Genomic DNA, 23361 nt, shown 5'->3' on the forward strand with positions numbered 1-23361 from the left:
CATGCTGACTTTGGAGAAGATGATTCTTCTTTCCATTTGGAATGTGATCATGAACACTTCAGTTCCATAAATGAACCTTGAAAATTTCCATGCATCCTTGACTGGGTTTGTTCGGCCAAGACATTGGGATAAGAAGAGTGAATGATGAATTCTTGAGATGTTTTAACATTGTTGATGTTCTTTCTTCAGTGTCCTCTGAGTTCTTGTCCATTCGAGGACATCAGACCAAGATTCTGGCATCTTTGTACTTGTGACATATACATGGGGGACGTTCACACAAGTGCTTTAAATAACTGTTCTTCTCTGTGGAGCAATAATTCTACATCCTCAAAGAATTACACAATTCTGGAAGCTGAGCCAGTACCTCTTAGTGGAAAATAACAACAAAAACTTAGCATTCTCCTTTGCACTTATACTGGATGGGTAATGCAGAGGGTGGTCATATCTCCTCACTGTGACAAGAAACTGAGATGTGACTGGAGTACTGCCCATCTATTCCATAGTGATAAACCTCAACCAATATTAGAACATCAGATCAAGGTGCATCAACCCAGTGCATATTCTGACAACATACACAAAATGTTGGTGGAACACAGCAGGCCTGGCAGCATCTATAGGGAGAAGCACTGTCGATGTTTCGGGCCAAGACCCTTCGACAGGACCCGAAATGTCGACAGCGCTTCTCCCTATAGATGCTGCCTGTCCTGCTGTGTTCCACCAGCATTTTGTGTGTGTTGTTTGAATTTCCAGCATCTGCAGATTTCCTCGTGCTTGCATATTCTGACTGTGCTGTCCACAAATGAACTCAAGAATTTGTATGCAGCCAGTGTTAATGCTCATCTCTCTACACTGGCAGAGGCTATCAGAGGCATCTCAATGGTTTCACCACAAATATACAACAGAAGCTTGTACACATGAAAATTGCAACATTATGGCCATACTGGGACAATTACAATCCATTTTGTCTTCTTGCAAGTTACCTTGCTCATCTCCATTTTCTGAGCAGTGTGATTAAACTATATAAATATAAAGGACTCCATATCACAGGATGCTGGGAGTAATTTGATGGCTCAGAAAGAAGAAGTTGTTGTGAATTCAAAGTAGCTGCATTGGATGCTAGGAACATAGCTTCTTGTTTCTTTGACCACATCCTAATGGTTTGTGATTTAGCAATTCATGCCAAGGTCCTAAGAGTTTGTTTAAAAATGGTAGGATCATCCACGTAGCAATAATGCCCTAGTTTTTTTTTCTCAATCATTCTCCTCCTTCTTCAAAATGTTGATATACTGCATACTTACTACATTCATTTTATTTTACTCTGTATTCCCAGTCACCTACAACATCTGGCAAACCTCAGATCAACACAAAACTATCCTTTGTTCTCTGGAAGATGTCCAGAGCTGATGCCATCCCAAGTAGAAATTTGTTGTATTTGGACAATCTAAAGTGAGCACCATCTGAACCTCCATCTGAGTCAAACTGCAGGTGAGATATGAAGTTTGACTGGCAATGAAAATTTGTTCTCCACCTAGCTGTGGTGGGTATCTGTCTGCATTTATTATTGTGAACTTAACCATATTTAGATATCATACAGGAAACACTGCAGCAGCCTAATCAGAAAATTTAATTAGCTTGATACTTGCTTTCCATAGCATCATGGCTCTTCCACAATTTTAACTTCTTATGTATTGTACAGGTTATGTTTTTAAAATCTACACCACATTATGCTTTGAATGCTGCAATTATACCCAAAACCTTTGTGCTCCTGTTCTTTCTCCATTCATGCCACATTTTGTTAGGTAGTACTGACGTATCAAATTGAATCTTTTCCTTCAGTCAAAGAAACCGATATTTCCTTCATCATTTCTCATTCTGATCTCACCCATCCCTATTGCCTTAATCCTTTCCCCAGTCTGGGTATGAAGAAAGTGGAAGACCCCACTGTACCAGCTGGATAACAGCACTTCAGCTCCTGCTGATACATAACCAATATTCACTTTTCACTGACACTGCCTTCCCATCAACGTATACAATGTACAGAGAACTTCAGCAGAATTCTCACTTCTGGTGAACAATCCAAGCAGATCACCTATGTGAATTGAATTGACTTTATTTCTTACATCCTTCACATACATGAGTAAAAAAACTTTGTTACATCTCCAACAAAATGTGCAATGTACAATTTATAGTAATTTGCTATAAATAGTATGTACAACAGGACAGTCGATGTAGCATAGAAATGTGATTGTGTCAGCGTGAATTAATCAGTCTGATGGCCTGGTGGAAGAAGCTGTCCCAGAGCCTGTTGGTCCCTGACTTTTATGCTGTGGTACTGTTTCCCGGATGGTAGCAGCTGGAATAGTTTGTGCTTGGGATGACTTGGGTCCACAATGATCTTTCGGGCCCTTTTTACATACCTGTCTCTGTAAATGTTCTGAATAATTGGAAGTTCACATCTACAGATGTGCTGGACTGTCCGCACCATTCTCTGCAGAGTCCTGTGATTGAGGGAAACACAGTTCCCATACCAGGCAGTATTGCAGCCAGTCAGTATACTCTCAATTGTGCACCTGTAGAAAGTTCTTAGGATTTGGGGGCTCATACCAAACTTCTTCAACTGTCTGAGGTGAACGAGGTGCTATTCTGCCTTTTTCACCACACAGCTAGTGTGTACAGACCACGTGAGATCCTCGGTGATGTTTCTGCTGATAAACAAACCTGTTCCCCCTCTCAACCCCAGATCCACTGATGTCAATAGGGGCTAACCTGTCTCCATTCCTCCTGTAGTCCACAATCAGCTCCTTTGTTTTTGCTCCTTTGTCACCAAGTTCTTACAACACCATTAACCCTTCTTTATTTTCAAGTCAACTTTACTTATGTCCCTTGATACTACAAACATGACAATTACTTTGGCTCTGTACTAATCAAGCCAGCGTTGTGTGCTCTCACAGTGATAAAATCAGTCTGTGCAATGGTACTTCCCTTTCTCAGATGCTGAACAGCCAGTTCTGGTCTGTCGGCCTCACCAAGGGTTGTTATACATCATATGCTTGCTTGGCCACTGCTTCCATTATCTGAACAAGATCAATCACCAGCCTGAAATTCAGTTTAATCTCAGAGCAGCCTCTTTTGACTATGTACATCTGAGAACACACAAACCATTCAATCCAACATCGCCTCCTGTAAACTTGCATCTACTTGCAATGTTTTTTTACAGTTCAGTGACAAGGTCACTTTCAATTTCATCTGGCTTCAAGCTTGTGCTTTGAACCATGAGACTGTGGTGGGTTACTCATGGTGTTCAGTTAGCTAAGCTCTGAAAATCAGCTTTGTGAACATCTTGCCTCCCAGTTGACTGCAGCCAACAATATCTTCAACTTCTACATCTTAGCAATGATAACTGACATCAAAATAGACAGCTTCCCTCATGGATGGTCATTTGTAGTGATAACTTGTTCATTATCTTTTATGCCTGGAATTATCTGTTTGGACGATATGCAAAGGAAAGACTTTCGCTGTATCACAGTACGTGTGACAATGATAAACTAATTATCAGCAAATTGGTCCTTGTTTGTGCTTGTGAATCTCAGATTACTTTAAGCCTATGCAATCAGGGGACACCATGCAAAAAGGATTGGAGAAAGAAGTGGAGTTTGTAATATTACCATGAACTCTGAGATCAATGTCCCTCTGCTGCTCCCCTGCAGCATTCACGGCTACACATGTGTATCTGCCAGTGTCTCTGATCTGAGCACTGGTGATAGCAAGCACTCGACCCCCAGACAGAACCTGCAAGCAAACGGAAAAGCTTAAAGCAAAATCTTTATAAGTGCCACAGAACACTAGTGTGAACTTACTGACATCTTTAGGTTTCACTTTATACAGGAACATAACAGAAGTAGAAGTAAGCCCGAAATCTCTCCTGCCTGCTCCACTATTCAACTAGATCATTAAATTTGTTTATTTTTATTTCAGCATAACCTTTTTGTAGTATCTCCATGTCCCTTGATTACCTTAATATTCAAAAACTGATCCACTTACTCTGAAATTCTCTCTGTCTTGAATACCTTCACCAATTGAAATGTCACAAATTTTACATTTCAAAATTAAAGGGATATGAGCAAGCATCTGTTCTGGGGGTATTGGTCTTAACATTAAGTGGTACTACTGAATGTAAGAATAGTGAGCTTAAATGTACACCACTTTTGAACAATTTTAAATGACTGCTCAAATAGCTCAGAGTTATGGTACACCACAGAACTCCCCAATTGGCTTAGTGAAATGTCCATTGAGCCTCCTTAGAATTGAGTCAGCAAAGTGTCCATCCTTCAGTCAGTGCTACCAGACTGCTCACTGGAATGGAGTTGGGTAGACTGCAATTTTGTTTCCAATCTGAGTCCCTCTTTCCTAACATGACAGGAGCAGCGCTATATCTTGCCACCTCAGGGACTATCCAGTACTAACTCATTCTGCAGATTGCTTGTGGTCAAGAGTTCCAAAGCAGGAACACCAACGTCTGATAGTGTTTCAGTCACCAGCCAGCTCACAAATAAGGTGTCAACTGTGTAAGTTATGGATTCCAACAGTCCACGTAAGTAGTCGCCATGTCCTGCTAGTGAATGTGATCAATCAGATTTGTGGCAGGAATGCGCAGTTTGCTCCAGCTGATAGTCTATTCGTTACCCGAGGACTGCCTATTCCAGCACAAGTGGAACACAAATCTAATTTCATGCAGATGTAATCAAATATTATAACACAGAATTGTGCATTAATAGTCAAAAGAATTTAAAAACACTTATTTACAAAGGTTTATACTTCTTTGTGCTAATTCAGCTTTCAACTGTAGCTCTGCATGCTGGGAATGCAAAGTTGAAGGGGCTCATATCATAATTAATGTTCATTTTTACTGAAAATTTTGTCACAATAATAGTAATAACTGTAGGAAGAAGACTAGTCGATCAAAAAAATAGCACCACATCTGGATTGTACTAGACTGGTGAGGGACAACTCTTCTTACCAAAGGTAGAAAGTTGTAAATTAATATCCCACTGCAACTTTTTAACACATCAATCTAGGCAAAAATAATGCTGCAAGTTCATCAAATGGCTACATTGTGTGGGGGAAAACTTTGGGACAACATTGAAATAGGGCTCTATGTGCCTACTTAGTAAAAATTCCATGAAGTATTGTTGTTAAAAAGCAGGAAGCCTCCAGGGATTCAGGTAGATGCAGACTAAATTTCATTCATCTTATTTGAGGTTGAAGGATTTTGCTTTCCGAAAACTGGTTGATGTGTAAGTTGCTTCCTTTTGAAGAAAGTCAGTTCAGCACAACTCTTTGTTAATGTTTTCATGTAATTAGTACAAAAAAGCACAGATTAGAATTACCTGAACAGCATCTGAAAAGCTGGCAATTGGGCTCCCATCTTTCAGCCATGTCATGCTTGGCATTGGGATACCACTGGCTTCGCATTCCAATCTAACGAGGTTGTTTACCACCACAGTCAACATGTCACTGCTGCCAGATATTGTTGGAGGAACTGCAAAGTGAAATCATCAACATGAGAACTCAATGCAAGAACTCAGATAATGACAATTGCTTCATATCAATTAAAACAGTGCATGGGTTGCCTTTACTGCCAACCAGCTGATATAAACCAGCACAGAAGGTTTGGCAAACCTATGGTACACATGCCCTAGATGGCATGTGCAAAAATGTGGGAAAGCAGTATACAGTGCCACCCCTTGATTCTTTAAACTCCACCCATAATAAAAAGATACCTAGTGATTATCATTACTGTCAATTAAAGCAGTAAATGATTATTGTCACATGGTGCGAGCAGAATCATCTGCAGCTTAATGGGAAAAAGATTAGGAGCTGGTGGTGGCTAAGGCACCGGTGACCTCTGTTTCCATCCAAGGGGTCAGTGTGGACATAGTGGAGGATTACAAATACCGGGGGATATGAATGGACAATAAACTGGACTGGTCAAAGAACACAGCGGCTGTCTACAAGAAGGGTCAGAGCCGTTTCTATTTCCTGAGGAGACTGAGGTCTAACATCTGCCAGACGATGCTGAGGACGTGCTATGAGGCTGTGGTGGCCAGTGCTATCATGTTTGCTGTTGTGTGCTGGGGCAGCAGGCTGAGGGTAGCAGACACCAACAGAATCAACAAACTCATTCGTAAGGCCAGTGATGTTGTGGGTGTGGAACTGGACTGTCTGACGGTGGTGTCTGAAAAGAGGATGCTATCCAAGTTGCATGCCATCTTGGACAATGACTCCCATCCACCCCATAATGTACTGGTTAGGCAGAGGAGTACATTCAGCCAGAGACTCATTCCACCGAGATGCAACACCGAGTGTCATAGGAAGTCATTCCTACCAGTGGCCATCAAACTTTACAACTCCTCTCTCGGAGTGTCAGACACCCTGAGCCAATAGGCTGGTCCTGGACTTATTTCCACTTGGAATAATTAAATTATTATTATTTAATTATTTATGGTTTTATATTGCTATATTTCTTCACTATTCTTCGTTGGTGCAGCTGTAACGAAACCCAATTTCCCTCGGGATCAAGAAAGTATGTCTGTCTGTTTACAACCCAAGAGCAGTGAAGTGCTTTTACAGGAAACATCTTCATGCCAGCTTGGCAATAACTAGATAATTATGAGAACACATGATGTTGGGCTGTATGTTTTGAAATCTTCATAGATCAGGAGTACACATCAGTATTTGAATAGTAGATGGTTAGAATAACAATATTACTTAGAAATTATATTATTTTTCAATTTTCTTTTAAAAAGATTAATAATTTTGAATTGGTTTTCTAAAGTGCTTCATTTCTTTCGATCTGTCTGTCATACTTTGATTGATAGTAAAACAATGAATACACATAAATAAGCAACACATTTTCCTAAAAAAAGTCCATAAATATGGTTACTAATTTATTAATCAGTGATTATCTCTGCTTAAAATTACCATGATACATGAAAGAATGCTTTTAGAAGATTATTGCCAGTTTGGGCACATGCTCTCAGTAGGGGTCATCCCATTGGTTTACAACAGACTGTATAATTAAAAATAAAAACACAAGATGCTCAGCTGTTCTGCTGAGAGAAGAACACATTGCCAATAATTGAACTCAATGATTTTACACCAGTAATCTGTCATTAATGAAAGATTTTGACCACAAATATTAACTGCTTCCATATTCATGCACACTTACTGAGTTATTCCAGTTTTATCATATGTTGGTATTTCAGTAGTATTACTAACAACAACATTTTTTCTGGGGATTGTGGGTACTTGCTCATGTAGAATGGTCCTTACACTTGCCATTAGTACACTTCAAATGCCCTATGGGGTGTGGAGGGAGTTAATGCATTTCTGTGTGACAGTGTAATGTAGACAACTGTGATTACAGTGCTTTTCATAGATCTCCTAAATTTTATTTCCAATGTATACAAAATTAAAAAAGCCAACTACAGTAAAGAATATTAGAATCATCTCTGCTTTTGAAATGTATATGTCCCTGCATGCTTCTTATTTAATCCATTTATGTAGTTAACTGTTGTAATTGGTATCATCACTTTTTGTCCAATATGCTAAGTGTGGGAAAGTATAGGTATTACCCTGGCAATGAACATAATTATAACATCAGAATCAGTGCAATCTTTTATAATATCACTTTCCTGAACTTTGTAGGTATATATCTTTGTATATTTGGGCTGATTTTCCACCGTCTTGATCTTTGCAACAAATTCAATCATGTCACTTTGGTTTCATGTCAGTGCTGTTGTTTTTGTCACATTGAACACTGATATTACGCATTGGCTGAAATTCTTTAACATAAATTGGAAGTTATTTCCAGAGCTTTGTTTGACATATACGAAATTGCCCTAAGTTTTTTTTTGCATTAAAAAAATCAATTAGTTTAGTTGTTAAACAACGCCTGATTCACAGACATGTCAAAAGAACAGAGTTAGGACAAATTCTTTATAATTTCTGAGACTGGTAGATTGAAGTAATCCTGTAGTCTCTAGCTCCTGAGAAGTGATGCATCTTTCATCTTGTGTGTCTAACTAACAAACCTACTAGGATCCATCTCTGTTGGCAAGATTGCTTTCTTACTTTCACCTGGCTTCATTTTGAGCAGACACATTTGCACTCTAACCCTCATTCTGTCAATTACGTTTGTCCTGGGAAATGTCTGCATCAAATCCACAGGATAAATGAAGGGCTCTCTCACAATATTAGCAATGACAGTCTTCCCAAGATAGACACATTGGGTCTAAAGTGGCATCATGCACTGTTCCTGCTTTAACTATTACAGGGACATTTCTCTTTTATTATCTTTAATTCCTCCCAGGCTCAAATCCTGTCAATTCTGGTCTGCAACTTGAAGTCACTGCAATGAGTTTACAGACCCACCAAACTACAACCTGCTTGTGCCACTTGACATATTCAACAACTTTGTAATACTTTTAGCTACTTCAATTTTTTTTTCAGTCTACTCTCATTTCCAGAGCAAGATTATGAGCTCCTAATTTGTCATAAAATAATGTGTAAAGTCACGTGCAGGAAATAAAGAGCTCTAGCAGGCATTTCTGGTCTGAGGTATGTGCATTATCTGATCAAGTAAGTCAGGCAGAGACATGACTTTTATTGATAGGACTTGATTATCCAGTCCTATCAATTATTAATTGGTATGTCACTGTAAGTTTATGTTGGAATTTAAAGCTAAATGTATAAATACAGCTATGCTCAGACTAACCTTATGTGCAAAGTACTTTTTCACTGCACTGTTTTACAAGCTTAAATTTCCACTAAAATTCAGTTATTATATACTAACTTAAGAAATGCACAATATAGATTTGCTTACCATAAACATCCACCTTATAGGTTATTTCGGCAGCTCCAGCCACGTTGATAGCTGCACATCTGTACACACCCATATCTGTTACCTGGGCACTGGCAATCTGGAGAAGTTGACCCCGATTTAATATGGATGCTCCAAATCTTGTGCTGATTGGCTGGTTGTCTTTGAACCATGTTATAGCTGATGTTCAAAAAGAAAAACAAAATATGCAATAACTAAGAGGGGTTAGACAGTGATTGAGTTATTACAGAAGAGAAGATTTTGTATATTACATACTAAAAATGTTGTCCCAGTTTTGCCATATTAATTAACTTCACAAGATTTCATGTTCCTATTACTTGTACACTGTATAAACATTCCATTTCATATGTGTAATTTATGAGCTTCCTGTGGTCAGATTAAATCACAAGTTCTAAACTGTTAATGAAAGAGACCATCACATCTATTTATTTAATCTAGAGTTTCCCTGGTGGATTGATATTCCCTCCAATCTTCACATTCTCCACCTGTTCCTGCTTCTCTGAAGTTGATGTATCACAATGGAGTGTACTACTATAAATAATGGCCACTATATAAGATATTGTGTGTTAGATATTAGTTGATGGGATTTTTAAACTCAGGAGTCATTGTGACTAAGCTCTTACATTTTGAGTGCACTTACCATGCTGATACAGAGAAAGAACAGCCAGAACCACCCACCAGCTTTGATGTCTATCACATTAAGCTTGGTTGAGGTCTGTGATGCACCATGATCAAAGCCACACCACATACTGTTGTTGCAGCATTTACATTTTGTCATTTAAAGGATTTGTAAAAAAGTCCATTTTTTAAAAAAAAAATTATGAATGTCTACCTTTGAAACAATTGAACATTTTCCCCAAAACACAAGTACTTAAATGAAGGTTTTTGGTGAAAATCAAACACTTGAAACTGGATGCCATTCATTCCATTGATCAAGTAAACAAGCAGTACAACCCCTCTGCAGTATGGGTTGGAATTTCCCATCCTACCTGGTACTGGGGTTCCTGATGCTCTGCATTTCAGTTCAGTGGGATTTCTGACAATTACCGTCTTGTTCAGAGTTAGGCCCCCATCTTCAATGGTCGGAGGTTCTGGAAATCAAAATAATTTCCCATCAGTAATAAAAAGGACTGCTGCTTGGAATGGTTAACATCTAATGACAGGGGGAGTGGAGGGTTAGTGCAAATTTGACAAAGCTGGAAATATACTGATAGGGGGTTGAGAGAAGAAATAATGTGAGAGAGATGAAATGTGAGTGAGTGAAATAACAACCTGGTCTGTTCGGCTGAATGCTGAGTATATCCATGTAAGATAACATATTACTGCATGGAATCTGGAGTAAAAATTAAACTGCTGGTAGAACTCAATGGATCAAGCAGCCTCTATGAGGCAAAGGAATGTTTGATGCTTTGGGTCAAGACACTGTGCCTGGTCCCAGAATGTTGACCACCCTTTCCCTATATAAATGCTATCTGATCCTCTGACTTATTCTTGCAGTTTATTTTTTTTATTCCAGTGTTTCATGGTCATTTGTATCATATACGTCTCTATGTTCTCTAAGCTCAGGACCTTTGCTGTGAAAGTTTAATCTGTTCTCTCAAAACGGCTTGCCATGTTCATAGCTCTGTGTACATTTTCTGCAAAATCTCTCTTTTTCTCTATCTACCATACCCTTTATGTCATTCAGCCTTCCCTGTTCTTCCTCACAAAATAAGCCACTTTCTACTATTCTGATTACATCTGACACAGACAGGTGTCTTCCATTCCATCATTATATTTTCTCTGAGTCCATTATTATTATCCTCCTCACTGTTTATCACACGTAGAAATTTTATGTCACTTGCAAATTTTGAATGATGCATGCACATCCAAACTACCAACAGGTAATCAGGACCTTACCATCACTGGAGACAATAATCTTTCTTCCAGCTCAAAAAAACACTTACCATAAATGTTTCTTGTGAATGCAAATTTTGCAACCATACTCCCACTATCACTTTTCTTCCAGTAATTCAATTTTACTGAAATCATGTGGCACCTTATTAACACCCTTTTGAAAGCTGATCTACACTCATTTGCTACTTTATCAGGTACACCTGCTCATTAATGCAAATATCTAGTCAGCCAATCATGTGGCAGCAACTCAATGCATAAAACCATGATCAAGAGTTCAGTTAATGTTCAGACAAAACATTTGAACAGTGAAGAAATGAGATCTAAGTAACTTTGACCATGGAACGCTTGTTGTTGTCAGATGGGATGGTTTAAGTATCTCAGAAACTGCTGATCTCCTGGGATTTTTATGTACAACAGTCTCTAGAATTTACAGATAATGGTGTAAAAAAACAAAAAAACCATTGAGCAGCAGTTCTGTAGATTAAAAACACTTTGTTAATGAAAAAGGAGAGAGGAGAATGGCCAGATTGGTTCAAGCTGACAAAAAGGCAACATTATCTCAAATAACCATGTGTTACAGCAGTGGTGTGCAGAAGAGAATCTCTGAAGGTAGCAGCAGATCTTACCAGGCTCCACTTCTGTGGCCACTTTATCAGGTACACTCCTGCACCTAATAAAGTAACCACTGTGTATATGTATTGACCACTTTGCCTCATGAAATATCTCAATCAATTTATTTGTGGGTGACTTTTACTAAATCATTATTAGTTTTCTTTTATTAATCCATAATTATCCAAATGACAATTCCAGCTGCTGCTGCCTGTAAGGAGTCTGTACATTCTCCCTGCAACCATGTGGCTTTCCTCGGGTGCTCCAGTTTCCACCCACAGTCCAAAGACGTGCCGGTTGGTAGATGAATGGGCCATTGTAAGTTGTCCCGTGATTAGGCTCAGATTAAATCGATGGTTGCTGGGCAACGCAGCTCAAAGGGCTGGAAGGGCCTACGCTACACTCTATTTCAATAAATTCATCAATTCCAACTGATTTATTCTCACTATCAGGTTAAACTTATTGAAATGTTAATCCATCTTGATATACATTTTATTTTAAAACAAGTTTTGCCGTCTTCTAGTTTTTTGTCCTCATTCCAGAGTCTGAAAACAATTGCAAGGTTATGGTCATTAAGTAAAATTTTGAACCTTATTACCCATCCAGACATACCGCCAGACTTTATCAATGTTTAGCCATCCAATATTCAATTATCTTCCCTTTTATTCTGACTTCAGCAGTATTGACTACATTTGCTACCTCTGCCATCCACTTTCTCTCCATGCATTCATCTCCTTTTTGGTCCCTAATCATCTTCCTTTCTCTCATCCCATTACCTGTTTGTTATCAATAGGACTTATTTTCCAAGTAAGTTAGACATCAGCTCATTCACTATCTCCCTGCAACGTTTAGTTTACAATACTTCTGATCTTTCTCTATTCAGCTAGTTTCTTGCATGCCTTGTCTGACATTTGACATCTGAAAATCAAAAAAACATCAGTTACTGGAAATTTGACATAAAAACAGAAAATACTCAGTGGGTCAGGCAGTATCGGTGAAAAGAGAAAGACTTAACTATTCAGTTTGAAAACCTTCATCAGAACTTTTTGCTGTATTTTAATGTTTCTCTTTCATCATACAGGAGCTTTGGATTTTGCTGATCTACATCCTTCCCTGATGAGAATGCACTGAACCACTTAATCTTTAAGAACTACTACCCTCTTCTCGCTGAATTGCCTGACTTTAATAACTCCACTTTTGAAATGTATTTAACGTATTTCCAGTGAAATGCATCCATTAATATTCAAAAGCTGAGATAATGCACAAATATCAATACATTGCACGTCAAGTGCTTATATAACAAAAGGATGAATTTCTTCTGCACAGTATCTTACTGTACCAGCAATCCACAACACTGCACATTTAATAAATTGAAGAGCAAGAGAAAATTCTAACCCATGGGACTTATTTTAAGATGACCCATACCAGCAGATATGCTAACTACAATTTAAATGATGCTTGAGGTAGGATAGAACAATCACATCCAGATAGATCAAGAAAAATCATGGCCAACTATATTGCAGTCTGCAAGCAGGTTGAGTTAAATATGGAGGGACAAACTCTAATCTGGATAACCAGCACATGACATTTTTGTGACTTTGATACGGACTGCTTCTATCATGGGCAGCAGGGAAAGAAACCTGATTGGTGAGGCTGAAACATAACTATGAGGAGGTAACAATTACCCTCAAGGGTGTTGGAAAGGAAAACTAAAGCAGGACCTGAGCTGTTAGCTTGCACAGGCAGAGAGGCGACGAGAGGGGAGAGCGATGGGGTAGAAAGCAGTTCCATAAACAAAGGAAATGTATTGCCCTTAAGGCATTTATTTAGCTTTATTAGATTTTTGCTTTAAATAATTCATTTGTAACTATTTTCTTGTTACAGTTAAAGGTCAATAACTATGTTGCAATTGTTGAAGGTAAACCCATTATCTGTGATGAATCATGGCATGTGATGACATCACACCAGGTTTTGCTGCGTCTTGTGGGTAAGTTCAGGTTTGGAGAAACGGGGGGGAGGGGGGTGCTTGTATGTGCAGGATCAACATGAGGAAAACTCCATTTCTACCCACTAAGAAACATCATAGAAGCAATGCCATAAATTCATGTGACAGTCGAGATGTTGAAGTAAAAACGTTAACGCTGATTCTGTTAAAAGAAATGACAGTTGATGAGGTTTATTTTCTTGTGCTATTGAAAGCATTGCTGGAAAGTTTGTGTTGGAGTCTAGTTAAAGCTGTTGATGGCGTAGGTAGATTCTGACTGTATGTTGTACTTTAATGAGACTTTTAATGTAATATAGTTTGTTGTAGCTTTATTTTTACAAGTATTTATGATGCAAACGTGATGCCAAGAAGGAAAAAGATACTGTATATATTTTGTATTATTTTATCAACAGTTTTCACCATACGTTAATGTGGAAGAGTAAACAGTAAACGGTTAATCTTACTGCAACCCTGCCTTCATTGACTCCGGTTTAACTTGGTGTTTAGTCAGAGTTTCGACACACTATAGTAAACATTAAGCAAGTGCACTGTCTGGAAGACACTGGTGGAATCACTTGATCTTTTTCACGAGAGGAAGCAATGTGCACACATACCCACACAATTCAAACATATTTTGATTGCTCTTTACTTTTCTTTTTGCTGACAAAATCTTTGAAGAATGTGGCAATGTAACATCATGCCGTCCCTTTTGACAGCTATGGACCTTTTTAGTCTTATGGTTTTTACATTCTGTGTTTTAATTTGTTCTTTCTCATACTTTTGTGCAGGAGGAGGGGGTTTGGGGATTGATGTTCTTTTGGCGTTTTGTTAGTTTCTTTGTGTGGAAGAGGGGTTTTTGTGGGTTGATGAGCATGTTGCCTTTCTTTTTTTCGTACAGAGGGTAGGTTTGCTGTTTCTCTTCTAAGCTTCTCTTTGTCTTGTGGCTATCTAGAAAAAGCAAATCTCAGAGTTGTATACTGCATACATGCTTTGATAATAAGTGACCCTTTGAAAGGAGAATGGAGTGTTGTATGTAGTACATGTATTACATATGTAGTAATTATGTATTTCTTACCATGCACGTTGAGTCTGATGTGCTGCTGGGCTTCCCCAGCTGCATTTGTTGCCACACAGTTATACTGGCCTGCATCTTCCAGCAGAGCGTTCATAATCTGCAGCTTGTGACCCGTATACTCCAGCTGCAAACACAGTAATATTACCAGTCATCTACCTGTGCTGCTTGTTGAATTCAAAACAGCAATCTGACCCCCATTACTCATTTAAAATTTTCTTTTAACCTCGCATTCTAATCTGACATAAAACTTTGGAATGTATAATTTACAAATATAGTTTTAATGTAAATTTAATTTTTACACCCACTTGATTTTATGCATTTTCAGCTCAATGGAGCTAAAATTGCTGACCTCAGCTGGAAGGTGAGATACCTGCTGTAGTCAGGGCAACCTCTGATGCACTTATGTACTGTACCAACTTCACCTCTATGATGGCTGTTTAGCAGCTGCTCGAACGTGTTAAAAGGAAGGAAGGATCTGGTTTAAATTTTTATAAATTTTTTGACAGCAGGACACATGGCGCCAAGTGAGCACAAGGGAGGAGCGAGGAAATTGTGTGTCATAGGGAAGGTATGAAGAAAGGGCGGCAATGCAAGGGAACAATTTCCCTGTTTGGATTAATGGTTAAATTACAAGAGACAATTGTGCAAGAGATACAGAATTGAGAAACACTATCTTGAGAGGCTGGGCTAACACACCCATTCTAAGCAGCAAGGGAAAGCAACAGAAAGGAGAAACACTTGTGTGTAAGTGGCCTCTCCATGTCAGCCTTGCTGCTTGTTATTCTTCAGAATGATTGAAATAAAATCCCAGTGTTGGTACCTCCCAGCTGCTGTTGCTTGAGTCACTAAAGCAGTCCTGCAGAACAGCAAACTGCAAAAATGAATATGGTGTGGGATGGCAGCAACTAAGGCAGGGGAAGAAATGTATTTGTAAAAGTTCGATGTAATGCATGGGTTGTTTTTTCCTTCACATGACCACAGTCGCTGTCTGCTTCCACCCAACTGTTCTTCAACATTTAGGATGAACTATCACTGACATTTCTGGGAAAAATGTTTATAGAAACAAGATAGAGTAATTCAATGAATCAGGTCCAAATAGGTTGCACAGTGTAAATCAGACTTTTTAAAAAAAAATTTTTTTTGAGTTTTCAGATAATTACAGAAAGAAGAAAAAAATACCCTTCCCCCTCCCCCCTAACATCCCTATAGATAGAGGGGGAAAGTAAGTAAGTAAGTAAGTAAGTGAGTGCCTGGATATCGGAAGATCCCCACATGCTCCACGGAGTTCGTAATAACTTTAGTATATATTTTATTTCTTTCCCCAAATAACCAATTATTTTATCTTCAGAGCACCTATATATTTAATCCTGTCTTTTGTAAATAAGGGCGCCAAATTTTCAAAAATGTTTCATATTTATCTCTTCAATTTATATGTAATTTTTTCAAGTGGAATACAGTGGAATTTACATTCTTCCAACGATCTATACTTAAGTATGCATCCACTTTCCAAGTAACTGCAATAGCCTTTTTGGCTACTGCCAGTGCAATTTTTATAAATTCTTTCTGATATTTATTCAATTTGGGTTTCAATTTTATCCCTCCAATATTGCCTAATAAAAATAATATTGGATTACGTGGAAGTTGTGTTCCAATAAAACTCTTAAATTTGTCCAAAAAGGTTGAATTTTAGAACAAGACCAAGTAGAATGTAAAAAAGTACCAATTTCTTGGTTACATTGGAAACACTGATCAGATAAATTTGGATTTTATTTATTTATTTTTTGTGGTGTAATATATAATTGATGTAAAAAATGATATTGCACTAATCTTAACCGGACATTTATTCTATTTGTCATACTATCAAGACATAGTCTTGACCAATTTGTTTCTTCAATTTTAATATTCAAGTCACTTTCCCATTTTTGTCTTGACTTATGGACTCCTTGTTTAATTGCCTGTTTTTGAATCAAGCTATACATACAAGAAATAATTTTTTTAGTTTTTCCTTTTTGAATTAAAGCTTCTATTTCATTAAATTTCGGCAATAACATTGTTTGACCTAATTTTTCTCTTAAATAAGCCCTTAATTGGAAGTAACAAAAAAGTGTTGTTTGATACTTTATATTTATTCTTTAATTGATCAAATGACATTAATATATCTCCTTCAAAACAATCTCCTATATATCTAATCCCTTTTTGAAACCAATTATATAAAAGTTGATTATCCATTGTAAAATGAATGTCTATTTTGAATTAAAGATCTCTTTGCTAATAAAGATTTCTTTTTCTCATCATCAACATTTATCTTATTCCATAAGTCAATCAAATGTTTTAATATAGGAGATTCTTTCTTTTCCCGTATCCATTTAGATTCCCATTTATATATAAAATCTTCTGGTGTACTTTCTCCTATTTTATCTAGTTCTATTCTAATCCACGCCGGTCTATCTTTCTCAAAAAAAGATGCAATAAATCTAAGTTGATATGCTTTATAATAATTCTTAAAATTTGGAAGTTGTAATCTCCTAGGTCAAATTTCCATGTCAATTTTTCCAACGATATTCTTGACATCTTACCTTTCCAAAGAAACTTCCTCACATATTTATTTATCTCTTGAAAAAACTTCTGGGGTAATTGTATTGGTAGTGATTGAAATAAGTATTGTAGTCTAGGGAATATATTCATTTTTATTTTATTTATAATGTTATCAGTAATATCATCCATTTATCAAGATCTTCTTGAATTTTTTTCAATAATGGTAAGTAATTTAATTTGTATAAGTTCTTTAGATCATTATCAACTCTTATACCTAAATATTTTATACCATTTGCCGGCCATCTAAATTGAGTTATTAATGACATTGACTATAATCTCCTTTAGTAAGAGGTAAAATTTCACTTTTATCCCAATTTATTTTGTAACCTGATATTTTCCCATATTCTTCTAATCTATAATCTATAGTGCAATGGGTTTGTTAAATAAAGCAGAACATCATCAGCAAATAAGTTAATCTTGTATTCTTCCTGATTAACTCTGAAACCCTTAATATCTGGGTCCATTCTAATTAATTCAGCTAATGGTTCTATCGCCAACACAAATAAAGCAGGTGATAATGGACAACCTTGCCTAGTTGACCTTGTTAACTGAAATGGTGTTGAAATTTGACCATTTGTCACTACTTTAGCTTTGGGATTAATATTTAAGGTTTTAATCCATTTTATAAAAAATACCCCTAATCCATATTTTTCCAATACCTTAAATAAAAAATCCCATTCCAATCTATCAAATGCTTTTTCTGCATCTAAAGCAACTGCCACACTCATTTCCTCCCTCTTTTGAGCCAAATGAATTATACTAAATAACCGAGTTACATTATCTGCCGATTGTCTATTTTGAATAAATCCTGTTTGATCCATATGTTTTAATTTTGGTAAGTATTTAGATAGTCTGATAAGAGTTTTGCTATTATTTTATAATCAGTATTTAACAAAGAAATAGGTCTATATGATGTTGGCTTTAAAAGATCTCTATCTTTTTTTGGCAATACTATTAAAATAGCTGTCGAAAAAGATTCTGGAAGTTTATGCGTTCTTTCTGCTTGATGTATTAACTCCATAAAAGGAGGAATTAATAAATCTTTAAACTTTTTATAAAATTCAGGTGGAAAACCATCTTCTCCTGGAGATTTATTACTTTGAAATGATCCTAGAGCTTCTTCAACCTCTTTTAATGTAAAAGGCATATCTAATCCCTTCTGTTCTTCCGTATTTAATTTTGGAAGAGTTATTTGTGATAAAAACCTTTCTATCTTGACATTATCATTTTGTGATAGGCATATCTAATCCCTTCTGTTCTTCCGTATTTAATTTTGGAAGAGTTATTTGTGATAAAAACCTTTCTATCTTGACATTATCATTTTGTGATTCTGATTTATATAAATCAGAATAAAAATTCTTGAAAGTTTCATTAATTTCTAAAGGTTTATAAGTAATTTTATTTACTCTTGTTCGAATTGCATTTATCGTTTTAGAAGTCTGGTCTGTTTTTAACTGCCATGCAAGGACCTTATGTGATCTTTCACCTAGTTCATAATATCTCTGTTTAGTTCTCATAATTGCTTTTTCTGTTTGATACGTCTGAAGTGTATTATATTGTAACTTATTAATAAGTTGTCTTTGTTTTTCTTCTGTCATATATCTTTGAGATTCTTTTTCTAATTTTGTAATCTCTTTTTCCAATTGATCTATTTCTATCATATATTCCTTCTTAATTTTAGAAGTATAACTTATTATCTGACCTCTCAAATATGCCTTCATTGTTTCCCACAATATAAATTTATCATCAACTGAATGTGAATTTGTATCTGAAAAAAACTGAATCTGCTTTTTCATAAAATCACAAAAATCTTGACGCTTTAGTAATATTGAATTAAATCTCCATCTATAAATTGATTCCTCTTTATCTATCATTATTATTGTCATTATCAAAGGAGAATGATCTGACAATATTCTCGCTTTATATTCCATATTTTCACTCTATCTTGCATATTCGTTGATAATAGGAAAAAATCTATCCTTGAATATGTTTTATGTCTATTTGAATAAAATGAATAATCTCTTTCTTTTGGGTTAATTCTTCTCCATATATCAATCAAATTTTAGTCTTTCATAAATGATATTAATTTTGCTACTTTTGATTTTGTGACAACCTTTGTTGATCTATCTAAAACTGGATCTAGATAAAAATTAAAATCTCCACCTATTGATATTTTGTCATGTGCATTAGCCAAATTCAAAAAGACCTCTTGTATAAATTTTACATCATTTTCATTTGGTGTATAAATATTCATAAGAGTCCATAGTTCTGAAAAAAATTGACGATGTATAATAACATATCTCCCTGCTGAATCAATTAATACATTTTGTATTTTAATTAGTACATTTTTATTAACCAAAATTGCAACTCCTCTCGCCTTTGAATTAAATGAAGAGTGTAAATCAGACTTGAAGCACATTGTGTCAGGGTTGGAGTCATATTTAACAGCAAAGGAGAAAATCTGCTAATCTGCAGGTCAGGCAGCATCCTTAGAAAGAAGAGTTATAGTTTTAGATTGAAGGACGTTTGTCAGACCTCTTAATAGTTGTAATTAAGTTAGAGTCCACTTTTGGAGATGAAATGAGTCACTGCACTATTACCCCACTCATCACCCTAGGAATGTTAACAATGGTGTTCTCATTCATTCCAGAGGTATCATAGACTGCCACTCTGGTGAGACACTGCTGCACAGTTAGCAGTGTAGTGATTCTGATGAAATGCCCCTAAATTTGAGAACAATGTGTTACTCTCTCCTTGGGATACATTTCCTTTGGAAAGAGCTATCTCTAACTTCTTGTCCACATATCACTAGCAATATAAAATTACAGATAACAGCTAAAATATTTTACACTATTTAATGTGTCTTTAGTTACTGAGTGAACAAACCTTGATGTTTCCTCTTGCGGTGTTTACAGGCCTCCCATCTTTAAGCCATGTAATGGTAGGGTGTGGAATGCCATTAGCTACACACTGGAGGATCACTGTTTTATGAACCACCACTGATCTTTCCAAAGGGCCTGTTGATCTAATTGTTGGGGAAACTGCATTGAATCGGGGAGAAAAAGCATATTTTATTCCAATTACATAGATAATTTTTAGCTGTCAATTTCTGACATAAAACTAACTTAGTGCATCCTAAATCAGAAGAGTGTTTTAACAAGCAATGAATGGACAATAAACAAAGTAATAATGGATAATCATTACAGAAGCAATTGCCTTATAAGTTATTTCTTTAATGAGGGAATGCCAATTGAATAGCATTTAGAAAATTTTAAAAACATGGCTTCCAATTGATGCTAATTAAGGCAAATACAGTCATAAAACAGAAGTTCAGAATAGAATTTGAAGCTCTGTTCTTGACATTCAGGGGTTACCTTGAACAACAACATTAAATTCTCGCTGCTGACTGCCTGCTTCATTGGTGGCTACACACTGGTATCTGCCTGTGTCAGTGATCTGGGCTTGCGAGATGATCAACTTCTGGCCATTGGCTGTAATTTGAACACCAACTGCACTTTTAACTGGTTGTCCATCCTTCATCCACCTAAAACATAATATATTTTTAAATCAACAAAATTCAAACAGTTGCAGTTTCAAGTTGTTCATTGTAAATGCACAGAGGATCAATGCATTTCTTAATAATCGTAAGCTGAGAAAATGTATCATTCATTTTAAACAGTAATTTCTACAGGCTGATGAATTTTAAAGACCGGTTTTCATCAACATTTAACTTCTCCAAAATGTAAGTTTGACTTTTCTTAATTCTATGTCAAGGTCATCAACTCAAAATGTATTTCTATTCTCCCCTCCGTGGGTGCTCTCTGTTTTAATGAGCATTTCCAACATTCTCTTTATTTTGTTATTATTGGGAACTGCTCAGCCTATTTTCAAGTCACAGCCTTTTATTAAGTACAATTAAGAAACTTCTTGAGCAGTTGAGGACCTAAAATTTCTTCAAGGTTCTTAAAAGGTTGCAACAGCCAGTCTGCGCAGAAATTTTTAGATGCAGTTTTCCTTGATAATCACATACATTCCCCATTGTTTGGTTAACAATGAAAGTAGTTCTACCAAGAGACTTCTGTGCTGGCTCTGGTCATGGTGTCAGATGTCATTTTCCACAGTCAAAGTCTCCTCTTTTACACTACTGCTTTACTTCAGTTAAGGATTCTGATATGTAATATTGTGGAGTTTTTTTATGGTTGCCTCTGGACATACATTGCCTTGGAAATCCAAACAAGCACATAACTGGTAGAGCCCTTGAAAAATGAGCGGAATGTCACTCTGTACGATTAACATTGCATACAATGCACTTATCTATTTCAGACTGGATTCACTTCCAATGTCATGCAGGGTCCAGAAAATATGACGAGGAGAGAACCTTACAGGGACCTAAAATACCTCTCCTTCCACTGCACTGACCACTGAAAGGTATAGGGTATTTTATTCAGGGATCACCCGTCAGGTTAGCTCTGTAAGCCATCACCTCCACTTATCCTGTTATGAAAGAATGGATATTCAGAAAGACAACAATAGAGATGGAATGAAGAACATGAACACACTAAAAAGGATCAGCCAGTTAGTTACTATAAAATATTAACTGATATTGCTAGTTGTTTGCCTCATGGTGAGAGGCTCTTTTTAAGGATCTTATCAATACTACTTCTGTTTGTTTATCTTGTGATTGAGGCATTTACAATGACTTACTCACATGATATTTGGAGGAGGGCTTCCAGCTGCATTACACTCAAGCTCCAGAGGATTATGCACAATTACCGTGGCATTGGCGGCTTCTTCATTCCCTTCAATGGTTGGAGGCACTGCAGAAAGGTAAACTGTGGAAATACTGCTGCACCCAAATTGCTGCAATATTGCACAATTACAAATCTATTGGTTCTCAGGCACTTCGGGCAATGGGTACATTCTGTTGAACAATGCCAAACTTTTCAAAGTACAAATACATCTGCATGCCCCAGGAAACAATCACTGCCACTTGTTTTACCTTCTGTGAAAATTACGGGCCCATTAGGTGAATAAATATGGAAATATCTTCAAATGACATCATATCTGCTGTATCTGGGCAACTACATATCAATTAAATAAAGGCATGCATGTGCAGGTGACTTTAACTAGTGTATTCACATTGCAGAGAGAAAGTGAGAGTGGGCTGCAGGACACACGTGTGCAAGAAAACACAAATCAATGCAAACAGGTAAGTTATCAGTCCATTAGTGCTAAGGGGAGTCGTTGCTCTCAAAAAATACAAACGTTTGTAGATCCATACAGTACAATGTCCTTTGTAATTATTGAATCAAATCATAAAGAAAAAATGGAGAAAGTATAAAAACATTCCCTTGCTGAAATATTCTCTGCATGAGTAACAGAAAAAATGATATGGCCAGATGTTTGCATTTGTGTACCAGTTTTGCCACTTTATTCTGAAATGTAAGGACCAAGAAAGGTTTGACACTTCTCAGACAGAAATCAGTGCCATGGATAACTGAGAGTAATTCAAGTCTTTATGTCTGCTTGGGCATGGAATTTAGCATGTTTCACTTAAACAATGGAGTTCGTAAACATGGATTAAAGTAAACAAAACCTGGTTTAATGTGTGTAGCAAAGTCTGAATATGAACAGATTTTTGCCTTAGCATTTAGACATATTGAGAGCTTTCAATGTGAGTGAGGTGACAGAACGCTTCATCCATCAGACTGTCTGATGGTCATCTTCAAGCTCATTAGGCAAATCAGTGCTGGAGATCTACTCTCATCGCTGATCTCAACAAATACCATCCTTTTCCAATCGTGGGATTACAGGAATAACCCGGATGTTTTTTAATACCTTACCTAGAACATCTAGGATGTACTTTATTTGGCTTTCACCAGCAATGCTGCTAGCTACACACGTGTAGCCACCGGCACTAGGCACGGCTACACTGAGAATCTCCAGCGTCCTGCCTCCCTGCAGGATACGAGTGTTGTTACTGGCTTTCACAGGTACCCCATCCTTCAGCCACATAAGAACTGGAGGTGGGTGCCCAGATGCTTCACAATGCAGAACCACCATGTTATTAGTAATGACCTTCTTGAGCTGGGGAGTTTCAAGCTGTCCTTCAACATTAGGAGGAACTGGAAAAAGAAATGCAAGCAGAAGTGATTAGTCTTCTTAAATATATAAAAAAAAGGTTTTATTAGAAAGTTGTGTATGGCTTTTTGTTGGGGATTAGAATCATTCACCTAAACACTAAACAATAGTGAAGCATTTCTGCTACAGAAATTCCTGTTAGCTGTGACTTTATGACTT

General features: G+C 36.9%; 1 protein-coding gene across 1 annotated transcript in view; it reads right to left on the bottom strand.

Moving 5' to 3' along the window:
• The window catches only part of hmcn1 (hemicentin 1), a 501533-nt gene that overhangs the window by 183173 nt on the left and 294999 nt on the right, over nucleotides 1-23361 (bottom strand). The window contains exons 32-40 of the mRNA XM_059984517.1: nucleotides 22905-23186; nucleotides 21770-21878; nucleotides 20436-20605; nucleotides 19948-20102; nucleotides 14467-14590; nucleotides 9892-9993; nucleotides 8885-9061; nucleotides 5388-5539; nucleotides 3666-3789 (exon numbers count right to left, since the gene is read on the bottom strand). Of these exons, the coding sequence (XP_059840500.1) occupies nucleotides 3666-3789; nucleotides 5388-5539; nucleotides 8885-9061; nucleotides 9892-9993; nucleotides 14467-14590; nucleotides 19948-20102; nucleotides 20436-20605; nucleotides 21770-21878; nucleotides 22905-23186 (1395 nt within the window). The remainder of the gene's footprint in view (nucleotides 1-3665; nucleotides 3790-5387; nucleotides 5540-8884; nucleotides 9062-9891; nucleotides 9994-14466; nucleotides 14591-19947; nucleotides 20103-20435; nucleotides 20606-21769; nucleotides 21879-22904; nucleotides 23187-23361) is intronic.

This window comes from Hypanus sabinus, chromosome 11, assembly GCF_030144855.1.
Source record: "Hypanus sabinus isolate sHypSab1 chromosome 11, sHypSab1.hap1, whole genome shotgun sequence".
In the NCBI taxonomy this organism is placed as follows: domain Eukaryota; kingdom Metazoa; phylum Chordata; class Chondrichthyes; order Myliobatiformes; family Dasyatidae; genus Hypanus; species Hypanus sabinus.